Genomic DNA, 22,103 nt, shown 5'->3' on the forward strand with positions numbered 1-22,103 from the left:
TATTTAGTCCATTTTGCAAACAACAAATTTTGATTTGATCTTTATCTCGAACAAGTAAAAAAAAAAAGAAACGCCATCAACGTGATGTATGTATATATTATAATTGTTCAATTAGTGCAAAAATAAATAACGATATTCTACACAAGGATACGGATTTAATATTTTAACCGTAATCCGTTACTGTACATTTGCAGCCTGTAGCTGCAATTCAAATTCTGGCCACACGATGCCATTGTTGCGTTTACAGAATGCATAATTGTGATTGAGTTACACCGAATGTGCGAGAACAAAATATACCTTAGATCCCATATTTTATGACCAAATACTTCCAAAAATGTTAATATACGTTTTACATGCATATGTCCGTCTAAGTAACCATGAATTATTAACATGAGGAAGACCAGACGAAGAACAGGAAGCGGAACTTAATTTAAATCTCGCGAGATTTACTTAAAAATAACGCGGGATCCCAAACGTCATTGTCAGTTAAACAGAAATGGGCGTCCTCAAACAATTTAAAGTGTGAGAAACATCGTATTAAACGGACTATTTTGTCTACTGTATGACAGAAAGAATTACTTCAGGTACGTTAGCGTCACTTGCTTCCTCCCAGGACGCCGTTTTGTCGTTAGTATACTGCGAGCTAGAGCTCGGGTAAGCAAGCGAGATGGATTCGACTGAGGATTTGTCTGCGCGGATTCTTTTAAGAAATGTTCTCAGTACCGAGCCTAACAAAAGTCCCGTAAACTCCAGGTAGGCAAAAAGACTCCATTACTTCAACTTTTCTCGATTACAAAAAAAAAAACAAAAAACGGCACACCACTCAACTAAATGTCACCAAAAAGAATTGGTTAATAAATTACAATTTAATTTATAACTGTTGCGACCAATGTTTTGTTTGTCAACAGAGTTAGAAAATAATACCATCTGTTTTATTTATTTTTTAGTGTCTCCAAAGGGCAGAGAAGCAGCACCAGATTGCGAGACAAAGTTGCGCATGCGCAAACCCCGCGGGACCTCATAAGGCGCAGTTTGAGGTCAAAACTGCGTGAGGTGAGAAACGCACCCCACAGTACTAGCAGGCTTTGTCAGCTCTTTTCACCTACGACTTCTCTTTCCAGAGCATATCCAGGCAACCTCCGTCAGCTAGAAAAAGTACGGCTTCTTCTATGCGAAAAAAGGCAACCGCATCCTTCATGGACGATGAAGACACGCCGCGGCACCTCCTCAAGAAGATCCTGCAGACAGGTGCACGTCACATCCTACAAATCCTCACTTGAGTTGTTTAACAGCATCCATTGCGGCCTTCTTTAGAACCCGTCAAGTCGCCTGCGGCTCATGAAGAAGCTGCAGCAGATTCCAGCATTGCCAGCAGGCGTCAAAGGTGAACAATATTGTGGTTTCGTATTCATATAAATGAATTTTTTCTAGGCCGTGTTTCTAACTTTATGTTTTAAGCCTCGAGCTGGATAGGTCGGATCTCTCCAATGTAACGTTTGGCGCCGCAGCGAGCGTGGCAAAAGGACTGAAGAGGAAGAGACCGCGTCACGTCCTCAGCGTAACCGCCTTTGAAGAGCAACTCAAAGAAGGCCATGATGGTAACGTGAAAGTTGTCGATGGAATTCGTGCAGTGAAGCTGATCGATTTCTAGGTTTTGATTTTAAGAGCAGTTTTTCATGTGAATTCATTCCATCATCATAAAACCGATCATTTGGTTGATTAACTATTGGATTCTTGTGTACATAGATGCTGTCAATGAAAGGGACAAATCAGCACGAAATGATTCGTCGCTTTCTCTGTCAAAGTAAGATGACACAATTTCTTTTTAATAAGCATTGTCATTGTTCCAGTTATGTCATTTGCCTCTCCTTTTTGTTTTTCAGCATCACATCCCTGAGTCTCAAAACGCCTTTTGTGGATGATCACCAGAATGAGAAAAAAAGCCTGCGGCGCAGAGTTTCTCCCCGTCAAAGAATCACCAAATTTAATCTAGGTGAAGCTTTTATTTCCATCCATCCTCTTTTCGTCTGCACATCATTTGAGCTGAGATCGTTTGGAAAACGTCTTCTGCTGCTAGTTTTCATGAGTGACCGAATGTCGGCATCTAGTTTTGCTGCTATATGAATCACAGGTGAACACGGTCAGAGTTGTAATTGCGAACAAAAATATTTTTACGTCACACATGTGGCCAAAAAATCGTTTCTCATAAGAATCGCGATTCTCATTTAGTATGCTTCAGAATCGATTTTAAATGTCCCAAAATCTATTTTATTTCAGTTATTTTATACTGTCTTGCCTTTGTCTGTGTGTGCCTTTTATTTGGAGCGCTGTTCATGTTGTACCCGGTTTGGCCACTGAGGGGGCAGTGTGGTTCCATGCGGTCCAATACACTGTTAAGTTGTAGCCACATTAGAGAGTAGAAGGAAAAAGTCACGATCAAGTTATTCCAATAACTTAAAAAAAAAATCAGCGCGGAGCCGTTCTTTTAAGTGATAAAAGTAGCGCGCTAATTAGCATTAGCGAGTCAGACTGGAGTGGATCATTACAATTCCTTGCACATCTATAGATTGTCAATCAAATCATTTTGAACCAAAAATCGTTCTTAACCCCCCCCAAAAATCGATTCTGAATCGAATCGCAGGGCCAAAAATCGGAATCGAATTGTGAGACATTAAAAGATTCCAACCCCTATCAGAGATGGCTTTGGGCTAAGCACAAAAAATGGTGAATAGTGGTGGATAGGTTCCTCTGGGAAAAAAAAAAAAAAAAGTAATCTGATCATTTGATTAACTGATTCTTTTGCAAACAGATGCTGAAAATGAAGCAGACGAATCCGCGCCAGATGATTTGTCGCTTTCGTTGTCAAAGTATGATGGCACAATTTCGTTTCCCCTCTTATATGCTTTGTCATTTGTTAAAATTGTGTAATGGGAATCCGGGCTTGTCCCGCTCTTTGTTTTTCAGCGTCACTTCAATGAGTCTCAAAACGCCTTTTGTGGATGACGAGAAAGAGAAAAAAAGCCTGCGGAGAAGAGTTTCACACCGTCAAAGAATGAATGAAACCGAGTTTGATGAAGCCGTAAATAAGAAGCATTTAGAGCATGGTGATTAAGCTTTTTTTTTTTTTTTTAAGAAAATATGATTCATGCATGATTTTTTTTTTTTTTTTTTAACTGTTCTGCTATTGCTAACTCGAGATGTTTCATGCTAGTTTTCCCTCCATCCCCATTGCCAATATATAATTTTTAATCCGCTTTCTCCACTTTTCCCTCCCAGGATCGAGCACCTTTGTGCAAGGCGAGACCGCCACCGACGTCACCGCCGACTTCATCCACTGCAACGCCACCCTCGACGCCCAGCCCGACGCCGTCCCCGACCTCGCCACGCAGGAATACTTGGCGGCCCCGGCGGGGTCTCCGCTTCAGGTGGACGTCGGGCGTCAACATCTGGAGCCGATTCAGGAGAGGGAAACCATCGGCGATCGTCAGGACCAGTCGGGGATTTCTCAGTCTGAGGGCGACGGAGATGCAGCTGGACCGGAGTCTCAGGAAGAAGATGACATGCAAGAGGAAGTGGAGGGCGTAGCAGGTGATTGTCCAAATGAGGAAGAGGAAGAGGCAGCAACACGCGAAGACCAGGAGGCAGACGTTGACTCTCAAACTGAAGGTGTGGTCGAACCTCAGACCGAAGATGATGCCGCTGCCGGGACTCAGTCTGAGGAAGATATTGTGGCCGAAGACGAGAATGAGGGGCAGCGGGAGGAGGAAGATGAGGGTGCTGAAAATGATGATGATGATGATGATGATGATGATGATGATGATGATGACGAGGAGAACATCCAGCGGCGAGCGCATCGATCTGAGCGCGCTCTCGTCGTGCCTGTTGCAGAGGATGATGCCATTAAACATGGTAGGAATCTAAAAATAATAATTAAAAAAAAAAGTCTACCAATTCAAAATAAAATATTAGCTACTGAAATCCAATGTGAAAGTTGTATTTAAAAAAACAAACAAACAAGCATTTTGAAATAACCCCCTGATGGGACAAAAGATTGCAGACGGATGCCACAAGATGGCAGCAAAGCATTTTTGGCGAACGCTATGACTAAATGAAGCTCCTCCCCTGACTTCATCGTAAGTACATGGGTTAGCGCCAAAGCTAATTTTTTTTTGTATGAAGTGTGGCTTTTTGTTGAGCACAATGACTGCAATTAGACTTCAGGAGTTGTCAGTTGCAGAACGATAATGAAAACAAATCTTAAATTTTGGGTTTTTTGCTGTGGTGGTACACAAGCTCCCTCTTGTGGTATGCCAAAGTATCACCGCCAAAGTACAGTTCAGTTGTATTCACAGTAATTTGGTTAAAGGTAACCAACTAAATAAAAATATAAAGTTAACTAACTAAATATTTTCTTCCTTTTTACGTATATATTTTTTTAAAATTGAGAAGCACTGATTTAATTGCTAATTAAATTTTCATGTGAAGTGTGTTTTAATTGAATCTTTAAAATGCAAAAATCCATCCGTTTTGATCCATTTCAGGGGGCGGCCATTTTGCCACTTACTTCTACTTGGGCTCAGGTAACGACCAATCGCGGTTCACCTGTTTACTGAAGCTGAGCCGTGATTGGTCGTTACCTGAACCCTGAGCAACTGTGATGTAATTTTCAGGCGACAGCAAGAGACAAAATGGCCGCCCCCTGAGAATGTCGTGTTTAGACTAATGGACTCTTCCCCTTAAGTGCAATGTTACAAAAATATTGAATGTGATGGGCAGATGTTCGAAATAGATGGTGCTTCTGTACCTAATATGGTGGCTGGTTACTTTATTTTAAAATTATTATTATCATGCAATCTGTCGGACTTCATGTTGTGCAGGCCGGTCAGAGGTCAAGAACGGAACGCAACGAGCGAGCGATTTCCACAGCCTTGAAAGCGGTCAAGAGGCGGACCGGGACTTGTCAAGCCCCGGCGTGAAGTCTTTTCATCTCGTGGAGGCGAACGACGGCCAAGAACAACCCGAAGAGGCGCCGCCTACTGAAGTTGCGGAGCCCGCCGAATATGAGGAGGAGGAGGAGGAGGAAGAGGAGGACGCTGACAGTGAAGACGACCAACAATCCGAAGGTCTCGCTTTTAACTCATTCACTGCCATTGACGGCTATTGACGTCAAAAATTCATTTGAAGTATTTCTATTTTGTTAACAAGAATGTGACAACCTAGATATTTTTTTGGTACATTTAGAACAATTTGTGATCAATCCGTGAGTTAACTATTAAATTAAAAAAATATATATCGTCTGACGCCCCTAATTTTTAATAATCTTTTCTTTTTAAATTAGGGGCATCAGGCGATTACATTTTTTTAATTGTAATTAATCACATGACTTCACTAGTTGACTCCAAGATAAATCACAAATTTTATATATGTTTTAAATGTACAATAAACATTTTTTTCTAGGTTTTCATACTCTTGTTAACAAAAATTAGGAAAAAAAAAAAGGTTTAAAAGATTAAAAAAATATATTTTTTAATAATCTTTTCTTTTTTTATGGAAAGATTAAAAATTATTATAATAATTAATCGCATGACTTCACTAGTTAACTCACGATTAATCACTAATTTTATATCTGTTTTAAATGTAAAATATTTTTCTTTCTTGGTTTTCACTCTTGTTAACAAAAGTGGAAAAATGTTAAACTAATAGAAATAGTTCAAATAATTTTTTGACGTCTATAGCCGTCAATGGCAGTGAATGAGTTAATCAGCGTGAGCTGTTTAAAAAAAAAAAAAAAACTATATTCATTATTATAAATGGATTTTTTTTTCAACATATGCAGGAATGAAAACTCCAGAATTCATTCGAGAGAAAATGACTTTTCAACTCCCCGACCCGACCTCGGCCACCGTTTTAAAGCCTCAAGCCAGGCAAGTCGCACTTTGACCCACACATTAATCACGTTTTTTTCATTTTAATGTCTAACGGATGATCCCTCATGCAACCATCAGCACTTCAGCTGAAGATGAGCCGCCAACCAAACCGAAGCGGGCGAGAAAGCGGCGAAGTGGAGCGGCGCAGCGCGGTCTTTCCAAGAGCTACCTCATGAGCACATTTAGGCACTTTGCCAAAGCTCGCGTCTCTGCCGATGTTGACCCCGTCTTAAGCGACACGTAAGTGCCCCGCAAATACTTCCACCTTCAATCGAGTACGCCATGACATCGTTCAATAAACCAGAGTGGAGAAATTCCTTGAGCGGATGGCGGAGGACCTGGAGACGTTCGCCAATCACGCCGGGAGGAAAACCATCGAGATGGAAGACGCCGTACTGCTGTTGAGGAGGTGGCTCGTCGTTTTATCGTTCTTACTCGGAGGGAGCGCTAACGTTTTGCTAACCCGCGCCGATTTTTGTAGGCAGGGTCATGTGAACGACAAGGTGCCAGTGGAAGTGCTGATTGAGAAATACCTTCGCTTGGAACAGCGCAAGCGCCTCATCCCCATAGCAACCAGCAGGAACGTTGTCGTCCCCAAAATGAAGAGATAATTCGCAGACATTGAGGTGTGACGCTGTTTGTTTTCACTTGTTTGTAAAGGATTCACAATGTGAAAGTGAGTGACATTGTCCAATAAAGTTTGATGATGCAACATTTAATCTACAAATCGTGTATTCTTCGCGTTCCATCGCTGACTTCAGATCAGCCATAATGTTTTTGTAACATGATCCCGATTTTTTTCCTTTTTCAGTTTGTATAAAACCCACTGTGAGCTGTAGTAATTTTAAATTAAATTAAATTTAAATTTGGTGAGTGCCCCACCCCCTTCCCCACTCATATATAATAAAAAATAAATCCTGAAAAAGAATTATTTGGAGATGTGAAGATTCTGCCTGACAGATGATATGTATATGAAACACAAATGCTTGGAGTTAATGTATTGTTTTTTGTTTTTTTAAATAATTGTTTTAGTTTTTCATCTTCAAAACAAAAACATTAACTCATTCACTGCCATTGACGGCTATAGACGTCAAAAATTCATTTAAACTATTTCTATTAGTTTAACATTTTTTTCCACTTTTGCTAACAAGAGTATGAAAACCTAGAAAAAAAATGTATTGTAAATTTAGAACAGATATAACATTTTTGATTAATCGTTAGTTATCTAGTAAAGTCGTGGTTAATTACAATTAAAAAATTGAATCGCCTGACGGGCCTAATTAAAAAATTATTAAAAAATAAGAGGCATTTAGTCATAATTAATCACATGATAATTTTATATCTGTTATAAATGTACAATAAAAAAATCTAGGTTTTCATAAAAAATAAAATGAAAAAAATATCAAACTAATAGAAACGGTTCACATGAATTTAGTCGTCAATGGCAGTGAATGAGTTAATGTGTATTTAAAAATAATACCGATAGGCCAGTGAAAATGGTATAAAAAAAGAAAATTGCAAAATTGACTGTTTATGGTATAAATTACAGAAAAATAGGCGTCCTTGGGTCAAGCAATCTTTTTAAAAAATACGTTTTGTTTTGTTTTGTTTCAAAGAGGGCACACCACAGCCTTAAATGCACACAAGGTGGAGCAAATGGTAAGTAACAAACCCTACTATGTCTAACCCAAAATAAATCATACTGCCGAGCCGACATGAACAAATGAAATGGTTGTAACATGTACGGTTAAATGCAAATTAACGACAATTGAAAAACTATACAGTACTTGTAATTTGTTTCCCTCAATGCACCACTAGAGGGACTGAGGGAGCCCGTTATTAGTGGTAATACTGCATGAGAGAAAAATATATGATAACATTCTAGTCTAATATGGCTTAGTGTGGTAACACCAAGTCATCATTGTTACACGTTTGACCCCAAATAAGCATTGTAATAAAGTTTTAATTGTAAAATAAACGCATCGACCAAACGAGCACAGTGCCCCTGGTGACGTCACACGGTTCAGTTCTGCCTGCTACTTAAGCTAACAACAACACAAGACCCCGGAGAACTAGCGAGCTCAAAACAAGAGGTAAAACCTTCGATAAATAACACCAAACGCGACACGTAAGGGACGCGGGGCTTCAAAACAACACGGCGGAGCCCGCTGCTGTGTGTTCTTAAGTTACGGCTTGTGCAATTTGCGAAGCGTTTCGCTTGTCTTGGCTACGTGGCTAACTAGCAGCTAGCTCGCTTGATTGAAGTTAGCTCGCGTGCTATCGCTTTAGCGCCACTTCCAACTCGTTTCAAATGCTTCAAGACCACGTTGTCATTTAGTGCTCTTTCCCTCAACTTTCACGTGTAATCAAACACTGACATGTTGAAACGTATTTTTTTTTAAAATCGGGGACATGATTGTCAATTGGTGTTAGCAGGTTGTCTACCTGCTAACTGTCATCCCACACACACACACACACACATGTCAGCATATGTCATATATATCGAGCGGCATTTATATGTAGTAGTGAAGCTTAAGTGTCCATAATGGACAAATGTATGACAGTTGTGTGCTGGATAAACTCTCTTTTAGCAAAGTAAAATGTCAAAGATGAATTGATTTGCTTGAAACATATAACTTTAGTTTTTTTGTTTTAAGATAAAAATATACCAAAAGTTCTTAATCTTTCAAACCAAATTTTTGGCCAATTTTTAAATCTAAGTTTCAACTTTCATAACCATTAATTAATATACTGCTTTCAAATGGTTATCATTGGAAGCTTTCTAAACACAGAAATTGACAACAAATGCAATTTATTGAAAATAATTTTGATTAATTCCAAAGTCAAATCAAGAATTCAGAACATGCATAGAAATGAAAGAGAAAGAGTTGATAGTGAACAAACGAGGTGTCGTCCAGCATGGCCTGATATTTTTGGAGGTCAGAAAATCCCCCACACCGTTAAGAGGAAACATCAAACTCTTGACTTCTCGTTTCCATAACGTAAGCACCTCCGCAAGTCAAAAGTCGTCTGACGCACAATTTTGATTGATTCCGCCGTTTTTAATGGCGCGTAGGGGGCGAGCCGCGTCCGTCTGGCGGGTTACGCTGCAGATGGACTTTTGGACCGAGCGCTGACGAGTGGAAACGGCGGCTCCCCCTCCAGCTCCAGTTGAGACCCACAACACCTTCTGTCACGCTGGCAATGTCAAGAGTCCCGAGTCCCCCTCCCCCGGCGGAAATGTCCAGCGGGCCTGTGGCTGAGAGCTGGTGCTACACGCAGGTAACGGAGAAAAATCCTCTTCAAACACCTGTCGACAATTAGTATCATAGATTTATTTTTTGAGATTCAACGAAACAGAAACAGAAGACCCAGAATTGACCTTTGCCGTCTCATAATGTGATAATGAGCTGTGTCATGACATTGTTGTCTGGCGTGAAGTGTTCAAAGCTTATCTGGCAGACAATTGCTTTCGATACGGCAGAGCAGGAGAAGTGAGGGTCAAGTATGAAACTTCACACTGTGAAATGTTCTTCCACATGTGCGTCATCCTCCCCCTCTGTTACCCTTGAATGCAAAAAAATTACTCCGCTCATTTTGTAAGGTGAAAAAAAAAAAATTTTTACACCATTGTTTTCGAGTATGTGTGACACTGTTAAAAAAAAAAATTCAGATCGAGTACTCACTGATACCAAGGATTTATACTTTACAATGCCATTACATCTCACAAGTATCATTTTTTTCATGAAATATTATCCAAAACACACTTTTCTTGAACAAATTAAACATTTTTTAGAGTAATATATTGACATTGCTGATATTTTAACATAATTCCGAGGGTATTGATTTATATTAGGGATGTTTAATAACACTTAATTTCCCAGAGACTGATACCAGCAGTACGAGTACTCAACTTTTGAGTAGTGACCAATGTTGGTACTGATATGACTAGTACTTTTGATGCATAAAATTTTCCCCCCAAAAAACAATGGCAGATAATTTTAAAGAAAGACATATAAATCCCAAAATAGCATTTTTCCTTAAAATTACATGAAATTAATGGCTTAAAAAAAAATAAAATCTTCTAATGTATAATTTCTAGTTCCTGATTGTGAAATGGGCACAAGATGGCCGACGTCGCGAGTACTGATCCCTTGTTACTCGCCCATCCCTGATTGGCTTGTCAAAATTAGTGCATTAATTTTGAGTTCATTTAAAGTTCATTTAACGGCACTATTTTTTTTTAACGCGCGATTAATGACTGCCCTTTCCGCCTCTGTACTGGAACACAGCAAACAAACATGTGCACGTCAAAAAATAGCAGTAATAAATTTAGTAATAATACATATATTTGTGTAGACTCGGGTCAGGTTGTATTTTATAATTTAGAATTTGACTTCATGTTAAACATTGGATAGCTCTTAATACGAAAATAAAAAAATGCACTGAACTGTCACCAACGTCTTACAAATACAATTATGCCATCTAGTGGCAGAAAAATGACCTCAACACAAATCAATATCACACTTGTTTTTTTTCTACGATACAGTCTTTTTCATTTTAACTCAATTTTATGAATTATGAAATGACTGTATCAATGACTAAAAGATGCAGACATATTTCTGTTGGGTTAACATTTTTTTTTTTCATTTTTACGTTCACAAGAAAAAAAATATTGTACATTTTATTGTGCATTTAGAACACATAAAATTTGCGATTAATTGTGAGTTAACTACTGAAGTCAGGCGATTAATTACGATTAATCGCCTAACACTCCCTACTTAAAAAGCGTTTGAGTTTTTTTTGTGTGTGAAAACTTTCGCTTTTGTTTGTATTCAACATTGATTCTTTCACTAAGATATCCCCCCGCCTCCCCCGCAGATCAAAGTAGTGAAGTTCTCGTACATGTGGACCATCAACAACTTCAGCTTCTGTCGTGAGGAGATGGGCGAGGTCATCAAAAGCTCCACCTTCTCCTCGGGGGCCAACGACAAGCTGAAGTGGTGAGCGTTCCAAAAGCTTGACTGTGAAGCCGCCGCCACATTTTTCTTCTTGACCTTGAAAGCCCGCCCGCCGCCATCCTTCAGGTGTTTACGCGTCAACCCCAAAGGCCTGGACGAGGAGAGCAAAGACTACCTGTCCCTCTACCTGCTGCTGGTCAGCTGTCCGAAGGCCGAGGTCCGAGCCAAGTTCAAGTTCTCCATCCTCAACGCCAAGGGCGAGGAGACCAAAGCCATGGGTGAGCAGAAGCCGCCGCCCATCTTTGACTTGAGTTTTCCTGCCGATAATCTGATGACGGCGTTTTTCCTGTTGTTGTTTTTCCTCCTGACGACGCAGAAAGCCAGCGGGCGTATCGCTTTGTGCAAGGGAAAGATTGGGGATTTAAGAAGTTCATCCGGCGGGACTTCCTCCTGGATGAAGCCAACGGTCTCCTGCCGGACGACAAACTCACACTCTTCTGCGAGGTATGCTGCCGTTAGCTCAAATTATTTGCTTGGAATTGAGCTAGTTCGTTGAGTTGAAATCAAAAGTGAACCACAAAGGGGAGAAAAATTGCTCTTTTGTGAAATTAAATAATTCCGAATTTTGGATTTGGGAAAAAATAGGGGAAATTAAGTGCCAGGATGGTTAAAATTTTTTAAAAAAAGAGTTACACAAATTGGTCATTGGGGCTTCATTTTGATTCAATTTCGATTCACATGAGTTCATTTCATCAATTTGGATTTTTTTTGACTCAATTCTATATCGATTGATTACATCAATAACATTTTCACTGAAGCAACCTCCTTCGCTCCCTGGCTGTTTTACTGGATTTTGTCAGATTTTGCAAGGCCCACAGAATATTGTGTTCTATTGCTATAAAATCATGGAACCTACCAAAAAAAAAGATTAAAGTCTCTTCTTTCATCAGGAAAAAAATAATATATTTCTATCTGTTTCCGTTTTGTAGCAATTAGCATTAGAATGTAGCTAAGTTTCATCATTATTATTTTATTTATCTAAAAAAAAAAAGATTATTAAAAATTAGGGGTGTCACGATTATTCACAAATTTTATATCTGTTCTAAATGTACCAAAACATTTTTTCTAGGTTTTCATACTCTTGTTAACAAAAGTGGGAAAAAAAGTGAAACTAATAGAAATAGTTCAAATGAATTTATGACGTCTATAGCCGTCAATGGCAGTGAATGAGTTAGAAAACAGGATGGTTTTTTTTTCAATTTGACAGAGCAAAATTATTTATTATAATTATTTTTTTTAATGATTTTGTTTACTGGTTTAGTAACATGTCACAAAATTGTAAAGTTAAAGCCGACGTTTGTCTTTGGGTTCCACATCATAATAATAACAATCCGTCGCACCTTTCAGGTGAGTGTGGTTCAGGACTCGGTCAACATATCGGGCCAGAACACCATGAACATGGTGAAGGTTCCCGACTGCCGACTGGCCGACGAGCTGGGGGGCTTGTGGGAGAACTCCCGCTTCACCGACTGCTGCCTGTGCGTGGCCGGCCAGGAGTTCCAAGCCCACAAAGCCATCCTGGCAGGTAAAAAATAAATAAATAAATAAATCCTGCCTGTGAAGTCGTCACACAGTCGTCTTTCCTGTTTGTTGCAGCGCGCTCTCCCGTGTTCAGCGCTATGTTTGAACATGAGATGGAGGAGAGCAAAAAGGTGAGTCACGGGGCCTTTTTCCTCTCCTTTCACGGCGGTTATAAGTGAGCGCGAAATCATTTGCCCGCCTTCTCCCGTCAGAACCGCGTGGAAATCAACGACGTCGAGCCCGAGGTCTTTAAAGAGATGATGTGTTTCATTTACACCGATAAAGCCCCCAACCTTGACAAGATGGCCGACGACCTGCTGGCTGCAGCTGATAAAGTGAGTTCACCTTGGACGGTAACCTCGGAATGTTAGGCTAAGGCCTTTTTATCTAGGGCCCGACCGATATGCATTTTTTTAGCCCCCCAAAAAATACTGATTAGTGATTAATCTGCTAATTATTTAAAAATATATTAGGGATGCACTGAAATAAAAATTTTGAGCCGAAAAAAAAATGAACTGAAAAAACTGTAAGAACATATCGTGACTGTTCCTGTGCGTTATTGGCCACTTGGGGGCAGTGTGGTGCTGCGCATCCATGGTAAGTGAGTACAGAAGAAAGTTGCGATTGAATTCTCTTAAAATAATTTCTCACACATAGGGAAGAATTTGTGCCTTTTGTGTAGTGTTATCTCACCCGAGTCCATGTTTTCCCACAAGATTTGTGTGTGAATGTTCGTTATTAGAAGGAAGTCGATGCTAACTTCCGGTTAGCATTTGTGGGATCCTCCCTTCACTTTTAGCATTTGCGCTAAGCTAGCGATATTTTACAAATGAAGCGTTTTGCATTTAAATATACAGTGGATGTTATTATTATTGTCGTGTGTTTAGTTTTTCAGTTAACTCCACTGGGGTGTCATTAAACAGCTTAAAGGACGCTTGGGGGACAACAGAATAACCAGAATAACATACCCTACACATTTGCTAGTTGCTAATGCTACGCAAGCAAAATGGTGCATTCAGGGTACTTTCAGAGCATCTGAAACTTTGGTTTTCTTTGATAACGTTTTAGGGGAAAAATAATTAGCCATTTGGCCCAATTGGTTGTTTTGTCCGATGTCTGACCATTCACCATGTCCCGCTTCCTCGCCAGTATGCTCTGGAGAGATTGAAGGTCATGTGCGAGGACGCGCTGTGCACAAGCCTGTCGGTAGACAACGCGGCCGAGATCCTCATCCTGGCCGACCTGCACAGCGCCGACCAACTCAAAACGCAGGCAGTCGACTTCATCAATTAGTGAGTTCACGCACGCACACACTCGCACTTGCTTTTTAATTATTATTATTTTTCGTTTTTGGGATGTCTGCATTTCAGATTCATCCCAAAAACATAAAAATGTAAAAAAAAAAAAAAAAAAAAAGGTTATAATTGTTGCGTTTCAAATAAATAGGCTTTATTAGACTAATGAATATGTATCATATAAGGTTTGTTTGTGTTTAAATTATTAAAAAAATATTATAAAAGTTTTTTAACATAAGCTTAACATTCATAGCTTGTGAGAAAAAAATTCTATTCATTCATTTATTTATATGCATCTTGATTTCACGATTTAGCTCGTTTTCAACCCGTTCGATTTTTAAAATGACGGTTAATAGAATAAATTTGATTCTCCTACCGAGATTTCTCTCATTCTACATGAAAGCAATTGAACGCTATTCTTCATCCCCCTCTCTCTCTCTCCCCCCCCCCCCCCCCTTGTCCGCCAGCCACGCCGCCGAGGTGATGGAGACGGCGGGCTGGAAGTCCATGGTGGAGTCCCATCCTCACCTGGTGGCCGAAGCGTACCGCTCGCTGGCCTCGGCCCAGTGCCCTTTCCTCGGACCGCCGCGCAAGCGCCTCAAACAATCCTAATGGGGGGCGGGCCTCGCCGCTTTCCACGCATCACACAAAAAAAGGAGAACCTTTCTCCTCCCCCTTTTTTGCTGTTACCTACTACACTACCTACCGCCTCCCCCTTCGAACCCTCCCCCCGCCACCCCAATCCAGAACCTGCTGTATTTTAGTCCCTTCGAAAGATGGAGGGAAGCGCGAGGACAAGGGGGAGGGACAGGCAAGTGGATATTTGTCGTTTACAGAAAAACAAACCCGCACTTTCCTCTGTGGCTAGTGAGGTGCGACGTTGCGCTCTTATTTTTTATTTGATTTCCCCCCCCCCCCCCCCCGTCACCCGTTTGTGAAGACCGGATTCCTGCAACAACCTATGGAAAGCGGACGCCAAGCGCACACGAGGTCTTTAACATCCCGATGAAAGACTCCCAAAGGGCTAGTCAAATGGAGAGAAAAAATGTTTTTCTCAACAACAACAAAAATTGGGAAAGATTGCACTAAAAAATATCCACAGGCCCCGCCCCCTTAACACTCTTGTGTTACCAGCAGTAAAGTCGAACTACTGGAGGGGAAAGCACATGGACTAAACGAACGCACATTTGGAACACACAGGATAAGTACACCCTTTAAAGATGCTTTATCGGCAAGCTCCGTTATTTATTTATTTTCAATCAAAAGCAGATACATGGCATTGAGACAGCGTAAATGACAATGGCCTTGAGAACAAATCGAACCCGGGGCCTCAACATTCAAAATAACGTTCATGCATGCACGTTTAAAGAGCATTTTCTTCCAAAACTCTTCTTTTTTTTTTTTCATTTTATACCAGCGTTCAACATGATTTTCCTTTGCAGGCTTGTTGACTGGCCATTTAAAATTAAATGAACACGTTTTAATGTTCAAATGAGACCAGAATGTGAAAAGAGAAGAAAAAAACAAACAAACACAAAATTGTTCTTTGCCAGTGAGAGGAAAAGTGCTCATTGAATTAAGAAGGAACCGTAGTTGTTTCTTTCCTGTTGATATTGTTGCTTTATGAGAAGTGACACTTAGTTGTTACCTTTTTTTTTGTTCCCGAAAGAATAAACCACAACTATTTTGTATTGAATGCAAACTTTGACAGATTTTTTTTTAAAGCCTATATTTCAAATAGAACTACAAATGTGAAATAATTTTGCCAATTAATATCAATACTTGGTCATTTTCAAAAACTCTCATATTATAAATCACCCTTAATATTACGTGAGCATATGTGGACAAACAAAATGCATAGTGCACATTTCCAAAACTTTATACTGTGTATATAAAAAGTGTACACACCCGTGTTCAAACAGGTTTTTGTTATATATATATAAATCCCAGATAAATCATTTCAAAACTTTTTACACCATTAATATGACCTATGTCCAGTAGAACTTCTTCTTTTCCAGAGCAGAAGTAAAACTACAACTGCAAGAATGTGTTTGCATAAGTGTACACACCCTTCTATAACTGCAACGTGGCTGTGTTCAGTATTCAACAATCAGATTCAAACTCAAAATGGGAGTCAGCACACACCTGCCACCATTTTAAGTGCCTCTGATTAAACCCAATTGAAGTTCAGGTATTCTAGACGTCTTGGAAGCAAAATGCTAGCAGCATAACTAATATGAGGGAAAATGCCGCCATCTGTTGGCCAAAATAATGCATTGCAAGACAAATCTGCCCTAACGTCTCCACCGGCACAAACAGAAAGTGTAAAGTACGAAGAGGCACCTCGTCGTTTTGTGAAACTAACATACTTGAGGTAAACAAGTTTAAAATGTTTCAAGGAAAAATAAAATAATTGAATTGAACCTTTATCATGACAATGCAAAAATGTTGGTGATCGTTGGTGTAAAGTAGTATTGGTATCTATTTTGTAATTAAAAAGTTGTTATAGATAATTTGAACTGCTGTAAGGCCGAAGCATTTTGTAGGTTACCTAAATACTATTTTTTAGAAAAGAACATTCATTCAAAATTCAATAAAAGAAAGTACCTAATTAATGTGTAATTTGAGTGACAGTCGTCCGTCAGTCGCGTTACAACGCGCAGAACGTGACAGTTGCTCATGTTGAACGGCAGAGGGCAGCAGCATGACGCTCGCCTCACCGGCCACAACATTAGGTACACCTGAATTGTTTTGAACACCGCTAAAGGGAGCCAATGTACCACCAGTGGCACTAAAACTACAACTACTACTACTAAGTTGGTAATACCTCTATAATTAAAATATATCGAAAAATAAAATTAATCAATTTATTGTTAAGATGCAAACTGCACCCTTGAAAAGTCCAAATAGTTAACAGTCCTCATGAAACAAGCTGTCGGCGATGAAAAGGGGGTCAAGTTTCCCTCTTTTTTTCTTTTTTTTTTTCATCCACAATTTCCATTGTGACCGCCTGGCACTTGATAAATCTTGTGTCTTCCCATTGTGGAGGAAATTCATCACTGTCAGCTCGTGTGTGTGAAGTCTACAGTAGACTTGCACTTAAGGTTATAAATGACAAAACTAACGTCTCGTTTATGTTATTGTTGCATAAATAATAAGAGTTTAACAACGAACAATTTCAGGGTTAACCCTGTGGTTTGTGAGGCATTCGCAATCTTTTAAATCAAAGTGACAGCATGCTGGAGATTCACAAGACATAAAATACAGTTTGCCATTGTTGCAAGTTTATTTGCTTGTCATAATTGATCACATGTCTTTGTTTAACGGGCTAAATAAAGAAAAAGAAAGCTTGTGACCATCTCTCTCTGGCCCTTGTGGGAACTCCAAAGTGGAACACAATCCAAGTTTTGAAATAATTACCCCATAGTAAAGTGAGTTAATTTGTTCCAGCCCTCACTTCAAGAGTTATAAGTTAGATTTAGTACTTATGTTATATATACATCGACCCCTAGAATGTTACTAAACAAAAAAAAAACACTGTACTTCTGGGTGGCAGAAATTGATTGACTACTGCTGATTTGAACTGAAAATGGTGTCACAAAGTTGTTTGTGGCTTGCACTGCCAGACATACCACGAAACGTTTTTCATAAATACTTGTGCAGAGACGACCGCAAGCCTGCCAAGAGGTGGAGTAGCTGAAAGCAAACTCACATTTTCTCACAGGTATGTATCAAGTTTCTACTCGGGCTTATGAGTAATTTAGCCAAACAATTGCTAGCCTGCTAGCTAACGTCTACTTCGCAGCACTGTGTATTTCAGTGTCAAAAGCGGACATTATCACCATTTATCCAAAACAAAATTTATTAGCCAGTCCCTCATGACCGTGTTAACTATGAAATAATTTTCACTAAGTTTATTTTTTTTGGTACTATAAACGTGTTCATTCATTCGAAAGTTCAAGCACTATTTATTAGCAAGTAGCTCCGCTAAATCAATGAAGGCTTAATTTAATTGGAAAAGTATGCTAATATCGCTAGCAGTGCCAAAGTTCAATGATAATAACACACAGTCATTTATAAAAGAGTACTTGTTTAATAATCTGTAGAGACCCCAGTGTAAATAAAACAACAGCTTTGGAACAAGTGTTGTTAGCAGCTACAAGCTATGGTTAGCGCTAGCATAGCACAAAGAAAAAAAAGCACTTGAGGCACATTTTTTTTTGTTGGTAGAAGCTGGACCCTTTTATTTGTGTAATTCTTGTCTTTGAAATGTCTTCTCTCCCCGAATGACACATTAGTTTTTCATTTAATAGGTCAAACTATTATTATTATTATTTTAAGAACAACAGGATAGTAGATTTGTGTTCAAGTGAACAAACGAGATTTCCGTCAGAATTAATTTGTGAGTAAATTAAGACAAGATTAACGTTATTTTCATATTCATAGTTTTTGTGACATTGTTTGGTGGTGTTCCGTGAGATTTCTCTATTGCAATATTTGCCTTTACTCAGTAGAGGCTGGCAAACACTCGTCTAATCTAAACATATTACTAAAACGATTCAATTCAATTCTGCCTTCTTCCTCTCAAACGTCAATTTAAGTGATTCCACATGCGGTGAGTCATATTTTAATTTTATTTTTTTTTCTTAATAGAAACGTTTCTGGTTGAACTGCTGATTGAGGACGATTGAGGACATGTTATCGGTTCAAAGCAGGAGAAGAGGGAAGGAGGTGCCAAAATGCAAAGGTGAGTGACAGCTTGTTGACATTAACGAGATGTTGAGATCTTAGCGGGTTAAATCGGAGTCCCTCATCATCAAATCCCCAGTGTGGAGTTCACGCTGCCTGACGTTTGACCTCCTTTACCTCACTTGCACATCTGAGCTAGAATTTTGGCAGTACAATTTGAGTTCACAAACTTAAATTCCCCCTACGCATCGTTCGCAATCAATTTTCAAGGGCTATCAATATTCATAATTTTTTGTGTGAGTCGAAATATGTTTGTGTTTAAAAAGGCTTTGATGTGATTACAAATAAATGTTTGTCATTTTTCTGCCATTATTATGTCATTTCTATACATTTTATACTTACAATTTTTGTTTATCCCTATATCACATCAATTAGATCCCAAAGGTGACATGTCCAACCACAAACAAAGCATGAAGTCAAAGGAATTAGATAAAAAAAAGAAAAATCCTTAAATATTTGGGAGCAACACTATAATTAAAAATGTATTTAGAATGGTACCCTGAGGGACCCCCAAGTTGATACCGATGAGGAAAACTGGACTAAAACTCAGCTAAAAATTGTGACTTGAAAAGAGAGATTTGATCCCCAATATTTTGTTGATGCTATTTTTAAACAAGACAAGCGAGGCTTGCATCCGAGTATTCTCCATTTACATACAAATGCTTCTAAGTGAATTTGTAAAAATCCTAATTAGGTTAATGACAGGAATTACAGCTTGATAGAGTTTGCCATGGACAACAAGCCTCTTTCCACCCCCCTCCTCGTTCCACTGTGTCATCATATTATCTTTCCTGCCCCGCCCCCCCACCAGAGCGGCCATGGGCTGTTTATCGACGAGCTTCTCCTTCCTGTTTGTGGTACTAAGAGGCTGAAATTAGATCTGTATCATCAAGCATATGAGATCAATTGGGCAGCATATCGCTCCTAACTTAATCTGCTCTTGGTGTCTTTGGAGCAGGAGGTGGTGGGGGGTGGGGGTGGGCGGCGTCATGATGCACTAAATTGGCATAGATAGAACTCCCATGTAAAAAAGTAAACTAATGAAACTGAACTGTGCTTCTGTAGCGTATTTATGAAATACAGTGAATTGATTTTCTCCATGTTATACTTAGTTTTGTAAACGGACAATTCACTGTTGTTATTTGGGTTTGTTTTCATTAACTATAATAACCCCGTCGTCCCACGTGAGGCTAATCGGCCGCTCCCACGACACCTCCCGAGGGGGGGAGTCAGGGAGTGAGTGGATCCCGATCTTTTCACTGGCCCGCTTTGATCCGACTCCAATCCCTGACAGTCGATACTGCGGTCCGAACACGACACTTGGCGCTGTCGTTGCACAAAATCTGCAGCAGATTAGGAAGAGAACAATGAGTTTGAGAGCTTTTTGGGGATTTCGATTTTTATCATCCGTCACCTCTACGAAAGGGCCTTAAACTCAATGGATCATAAGCTTGTACGGTGGTTACCTTGATTTACAAAGTTGGTTCAACTCGATTTAATTGTGGGAATGCTGGAAGCTGTAATTCACGCCTTCTGGGGTATTTATCGTCTGATTCCACATTACTTACACTATTTGCACAATTTAACGTTAAATATCAACTTTTGTGGTAAATTGCCTTGTCCCGTAACCAGGAGGTCGAGGGTTCGAATCCCACCTCCGACTGTACATTGCAAATATAGCCATGGCAATTATGCTAAGGGATATACATGTATACCAACTGACTATCATACCATCTAAATGAATGAAGGGTACTGCATGCCTAGGTGGCGCTATTGAGTGATTTTTTTCTTCTTCTTCATTTTTCCATTGGATAACATTAGTTCCACTTTCCCATCTAAATTAATGGAGGGTACTTTCAGGTAACACTTCTCCATTTAAATTTCAACTTGCCTAAAAAATTCTCGCCTCCCGGGTTCAAGTGTTCTTTTCATTAATTTATCTTTCAACTACAATTAATACTTAGCGTTCAGCTATTAGCATTCAGCTTTCCGCATTCCCACGCAATTTCTGCAGTCTACTGTAGTTATTTATCAAAAGGTTTTTAACTTTTTTATATGTGCCCTGCAATTGGCTGTAAACGGGTCCAATTTTCTCTTCAAGCTCAATGCTATAAATCAGTCAGCCGCCAAAAATGACGTGGGATTCATTTTAAAACACTCGCTTACTATGTAACCACAAAATAATGAGTGTATGAAATTGGAGGATAATAATTTGTTTATACGCCAGCGCCGTCAGTGTTGCACAAGAGACACATAATTATGCTATTAAAGGTTGGCGTAAAACTTTGTTATGAAAGTTAAGATTATGTTGAATTAAACACTCAAAACCAAAGTTGTTGTTTGGGACGCATTCTAATTTAATACTGATAGAACGTACTCACATATAAGAGCAATAAGGACTTTTAAACAGAAAAAAAGTAAGTACTTTGCTAGTTTACGACGACGTGAAAGAACCTTGAACGCACCATGTAGCTTGCGCGGCTAGCATGTAACGTTACGTGACTCTGTCATCTCAAAAGTGTCCTTTAAGGTATTTAATGACAGTTGGACTTTAATGTAAACACTAAACACACAATCAAAAATATGACTTAACAATAGCCAGAGGCACATACTCTTCCATATGTGTGAGAAAAGAGAAATATTTACGGCTCAATCCCAACTTTCTTCTTCTACTCTTCTTATCTCATTGTGTTTACTCCATGCATGCACGGGCACCACACTGCCCCTAAGAGGCCAACGTGCGCACAACAGGAACTAATATTTTAGTATTTCCAAAATAAAATTGAGATTTATTTATTTATTTATATTATAATTTTGTGCTCCCAAATGTACATTTTATACATAATATATATATATATTTTATTTTTTTATGTAACGCAGCTTTATCACTCAAGCTCTATTAGCTGAATAGCATTTAGCAACCTGAGCCCTCCTGAATTAAACAGAGAGAAAAAGCTTTTAAACAGCAGCGAAGCCAACCTTCCCTTGGGATAGATACCCCCCCGCCCCCCACCCCAAGTGAAATCTTTGCATGCTCAATCAGTCGTGAGAACATAATGTGCATGTCTTTGTTTTGGGGAGTGTCTTTGGCGTTCTGAGAAATACTTAAAAATAATTCTTCACTTGTGATTCACGTATTCGGCCCCCTCCCTCCCTCCCTCCCTCCCTCCCTCCGTGTGCGTTGCATGCAGCGCAAACAGGCAAGTCGCGGCGCATTGCGCCTCAGGTCTGCGTACAACCCACGATGTGTTAACACACACATTTGAAAATACCTGATCCTTGCCTTGCTCGCTCTTCTCAGCATGTGTGATATATTGATATATGACAAAAAAATGACTTCAATCATAAATCACCGTGGCCTAAATCAAGGTGGGAGGAGTTATAAAGAGTTCCAAATAACAGGTAAGAAAAGAAGTCCGGAAGAGCCTACAAGAACAGCTAGTGATGAGACAGAGTTAAGTCATTTACATTTTTCCCACAAGTCAATGTCATTTTTGTTGTTGAGAGGGTTACTTTTAACGAAACCTAAATAATGCAGTTGCATAAGTGTGCACACCCTCTTGTAACTGGGGATGTGTTCAGAAAACTAG

At 39.5% G+C, this 22,103-nt stretch overlaps 2 protein-coding genes across 2 annotated transcripts; both read left to right on the forward strand.

The window, feature by feature from the left end:
* Positions 1–438: 438 nt before the first annotated feature.
* cenpt (centromere protein T) lies at positions 439–6,641 on the forward strand. The gene is made up of 15 exons (XM_077551771.1): positions 439–753; positions 948–1,053; positions 1,122–1,248; positions 1,315–1,384; positions 1,459–1,598; positions 1,747–1,804; positions 1,884–1,993; positions 2,810–2,867; positions 2,965–3,104; positions 3,277–3,909; positions 4,878–5,123; positions 5,837–5,924; positions 6,006–6,167; positions 6,232–6,336; positions 6,409–6,641. Exons 1-15 carry the CDS (start codon positions 668–670, stop codon positions 6,536–6,538), a joined length of 2,259 nt encoding a protein of 752 aa, XP_077407897.1. The 5' UTR covers positions 439–667; the 3' UTR covers positions 6,539–6,641.
* Positions 6,642–7,940: 1,299 nt separating this feature from the next.
* spop (speckle type BTB/POZ protein) lies at positions 7,941–15,466 on the forward strand. Its single transcript, XM_077551572.1, has 10 exons — positions 7,941–8,020; positions 9,004–9,209; positions 10,809–10,930; positions 11,015–11,166; positions 11,265–11,392; positions 12,296–12,473; positions 12,545–12,600; positions 12,682–12,804; positions 13,619–13,761; positions 14,232–15,466. The coding sequence occupies exons 2-10, from the start codon at positions 9,132–9,134 to the stop codon at positions 14,374–14,376; spliced, it is 1,125 nt and encodes a 374-aa protein (XP_077407698.1). The 5' UTR covers positions 7,941–8,020; positions 9,004–9,131; the 3' UTR covers positions 14,377–15,466.
* Positions 15,467–22,103: the final 6,637 nt, after the last annotated feature.

Source organism: Vanacampus margaritifer, chromosome 18, assembly GCF_051991255.1.
Source record: "Vanacampus margaritifer isolate UIUO_Vmar chromosome 18, RoL_Vmar_1.0, whole genome shotgun sequence".
Taxonomy (NCBI): domain Eukaryota; kingdom Metazoa; phylum Chordata; class Actinopteri; order Syngnathiformes; family Syngnathidae; genus Vanacampus; species Vanacampus margaritifer.

What these genes read in the sequence shown, in the direction of transcription:
- cenpt (XM_077551771.1), top strand. Translation starts at nt 668, where the DNA reads ATGGATTCGACTGAGGATTTGTCTGCGCGGATTCTTTTAAGAAATGTT. An exon ending in TTGTCGCTTTCGTTGTCAAA is followed by an intron (nt 2,868 to 2,964) that starts GTATGATGGCAC and finishes TTTGTTTTTCAG; the next exon opens with CGTCACTTCAATGAGTCTCA. An exon ending in GCCGTACTGCTGTTGAGGAG is followed by an intron (nt 6,337 to 6,408) that starts GTGGCTCGTCGT and finishes CGATTTTTGTAG; the next exon opens with GCAGGGTCATGTGAACGACA.
- spop (XM_077551572.1), top strand. Translation starts at nt 9,132, where the DNA reads ATGTCAAGAGTCCCGAGTCCCCCTCCCCCGGCGGAAATGTCCAGCGGG. An exon ending in AGAGCTGGTGCTACACGCAG is followed by an intron (nt 9,210 to 10,808) that starts GTAACGGAGAAA and finishes CCTCCCCCGCAG; the next exon opens with ATCAAAGTAGTGAAGTTCTC. An exon ending in AGATGGAGGAGAGCAAAAAG is followed by an intron (nt 12,601 to 12,681) that starts GTGAGTCACGGG and finishes TTCTCCCGTCAG; the next exon opens with AACCGCGTGGAAATCAACGA.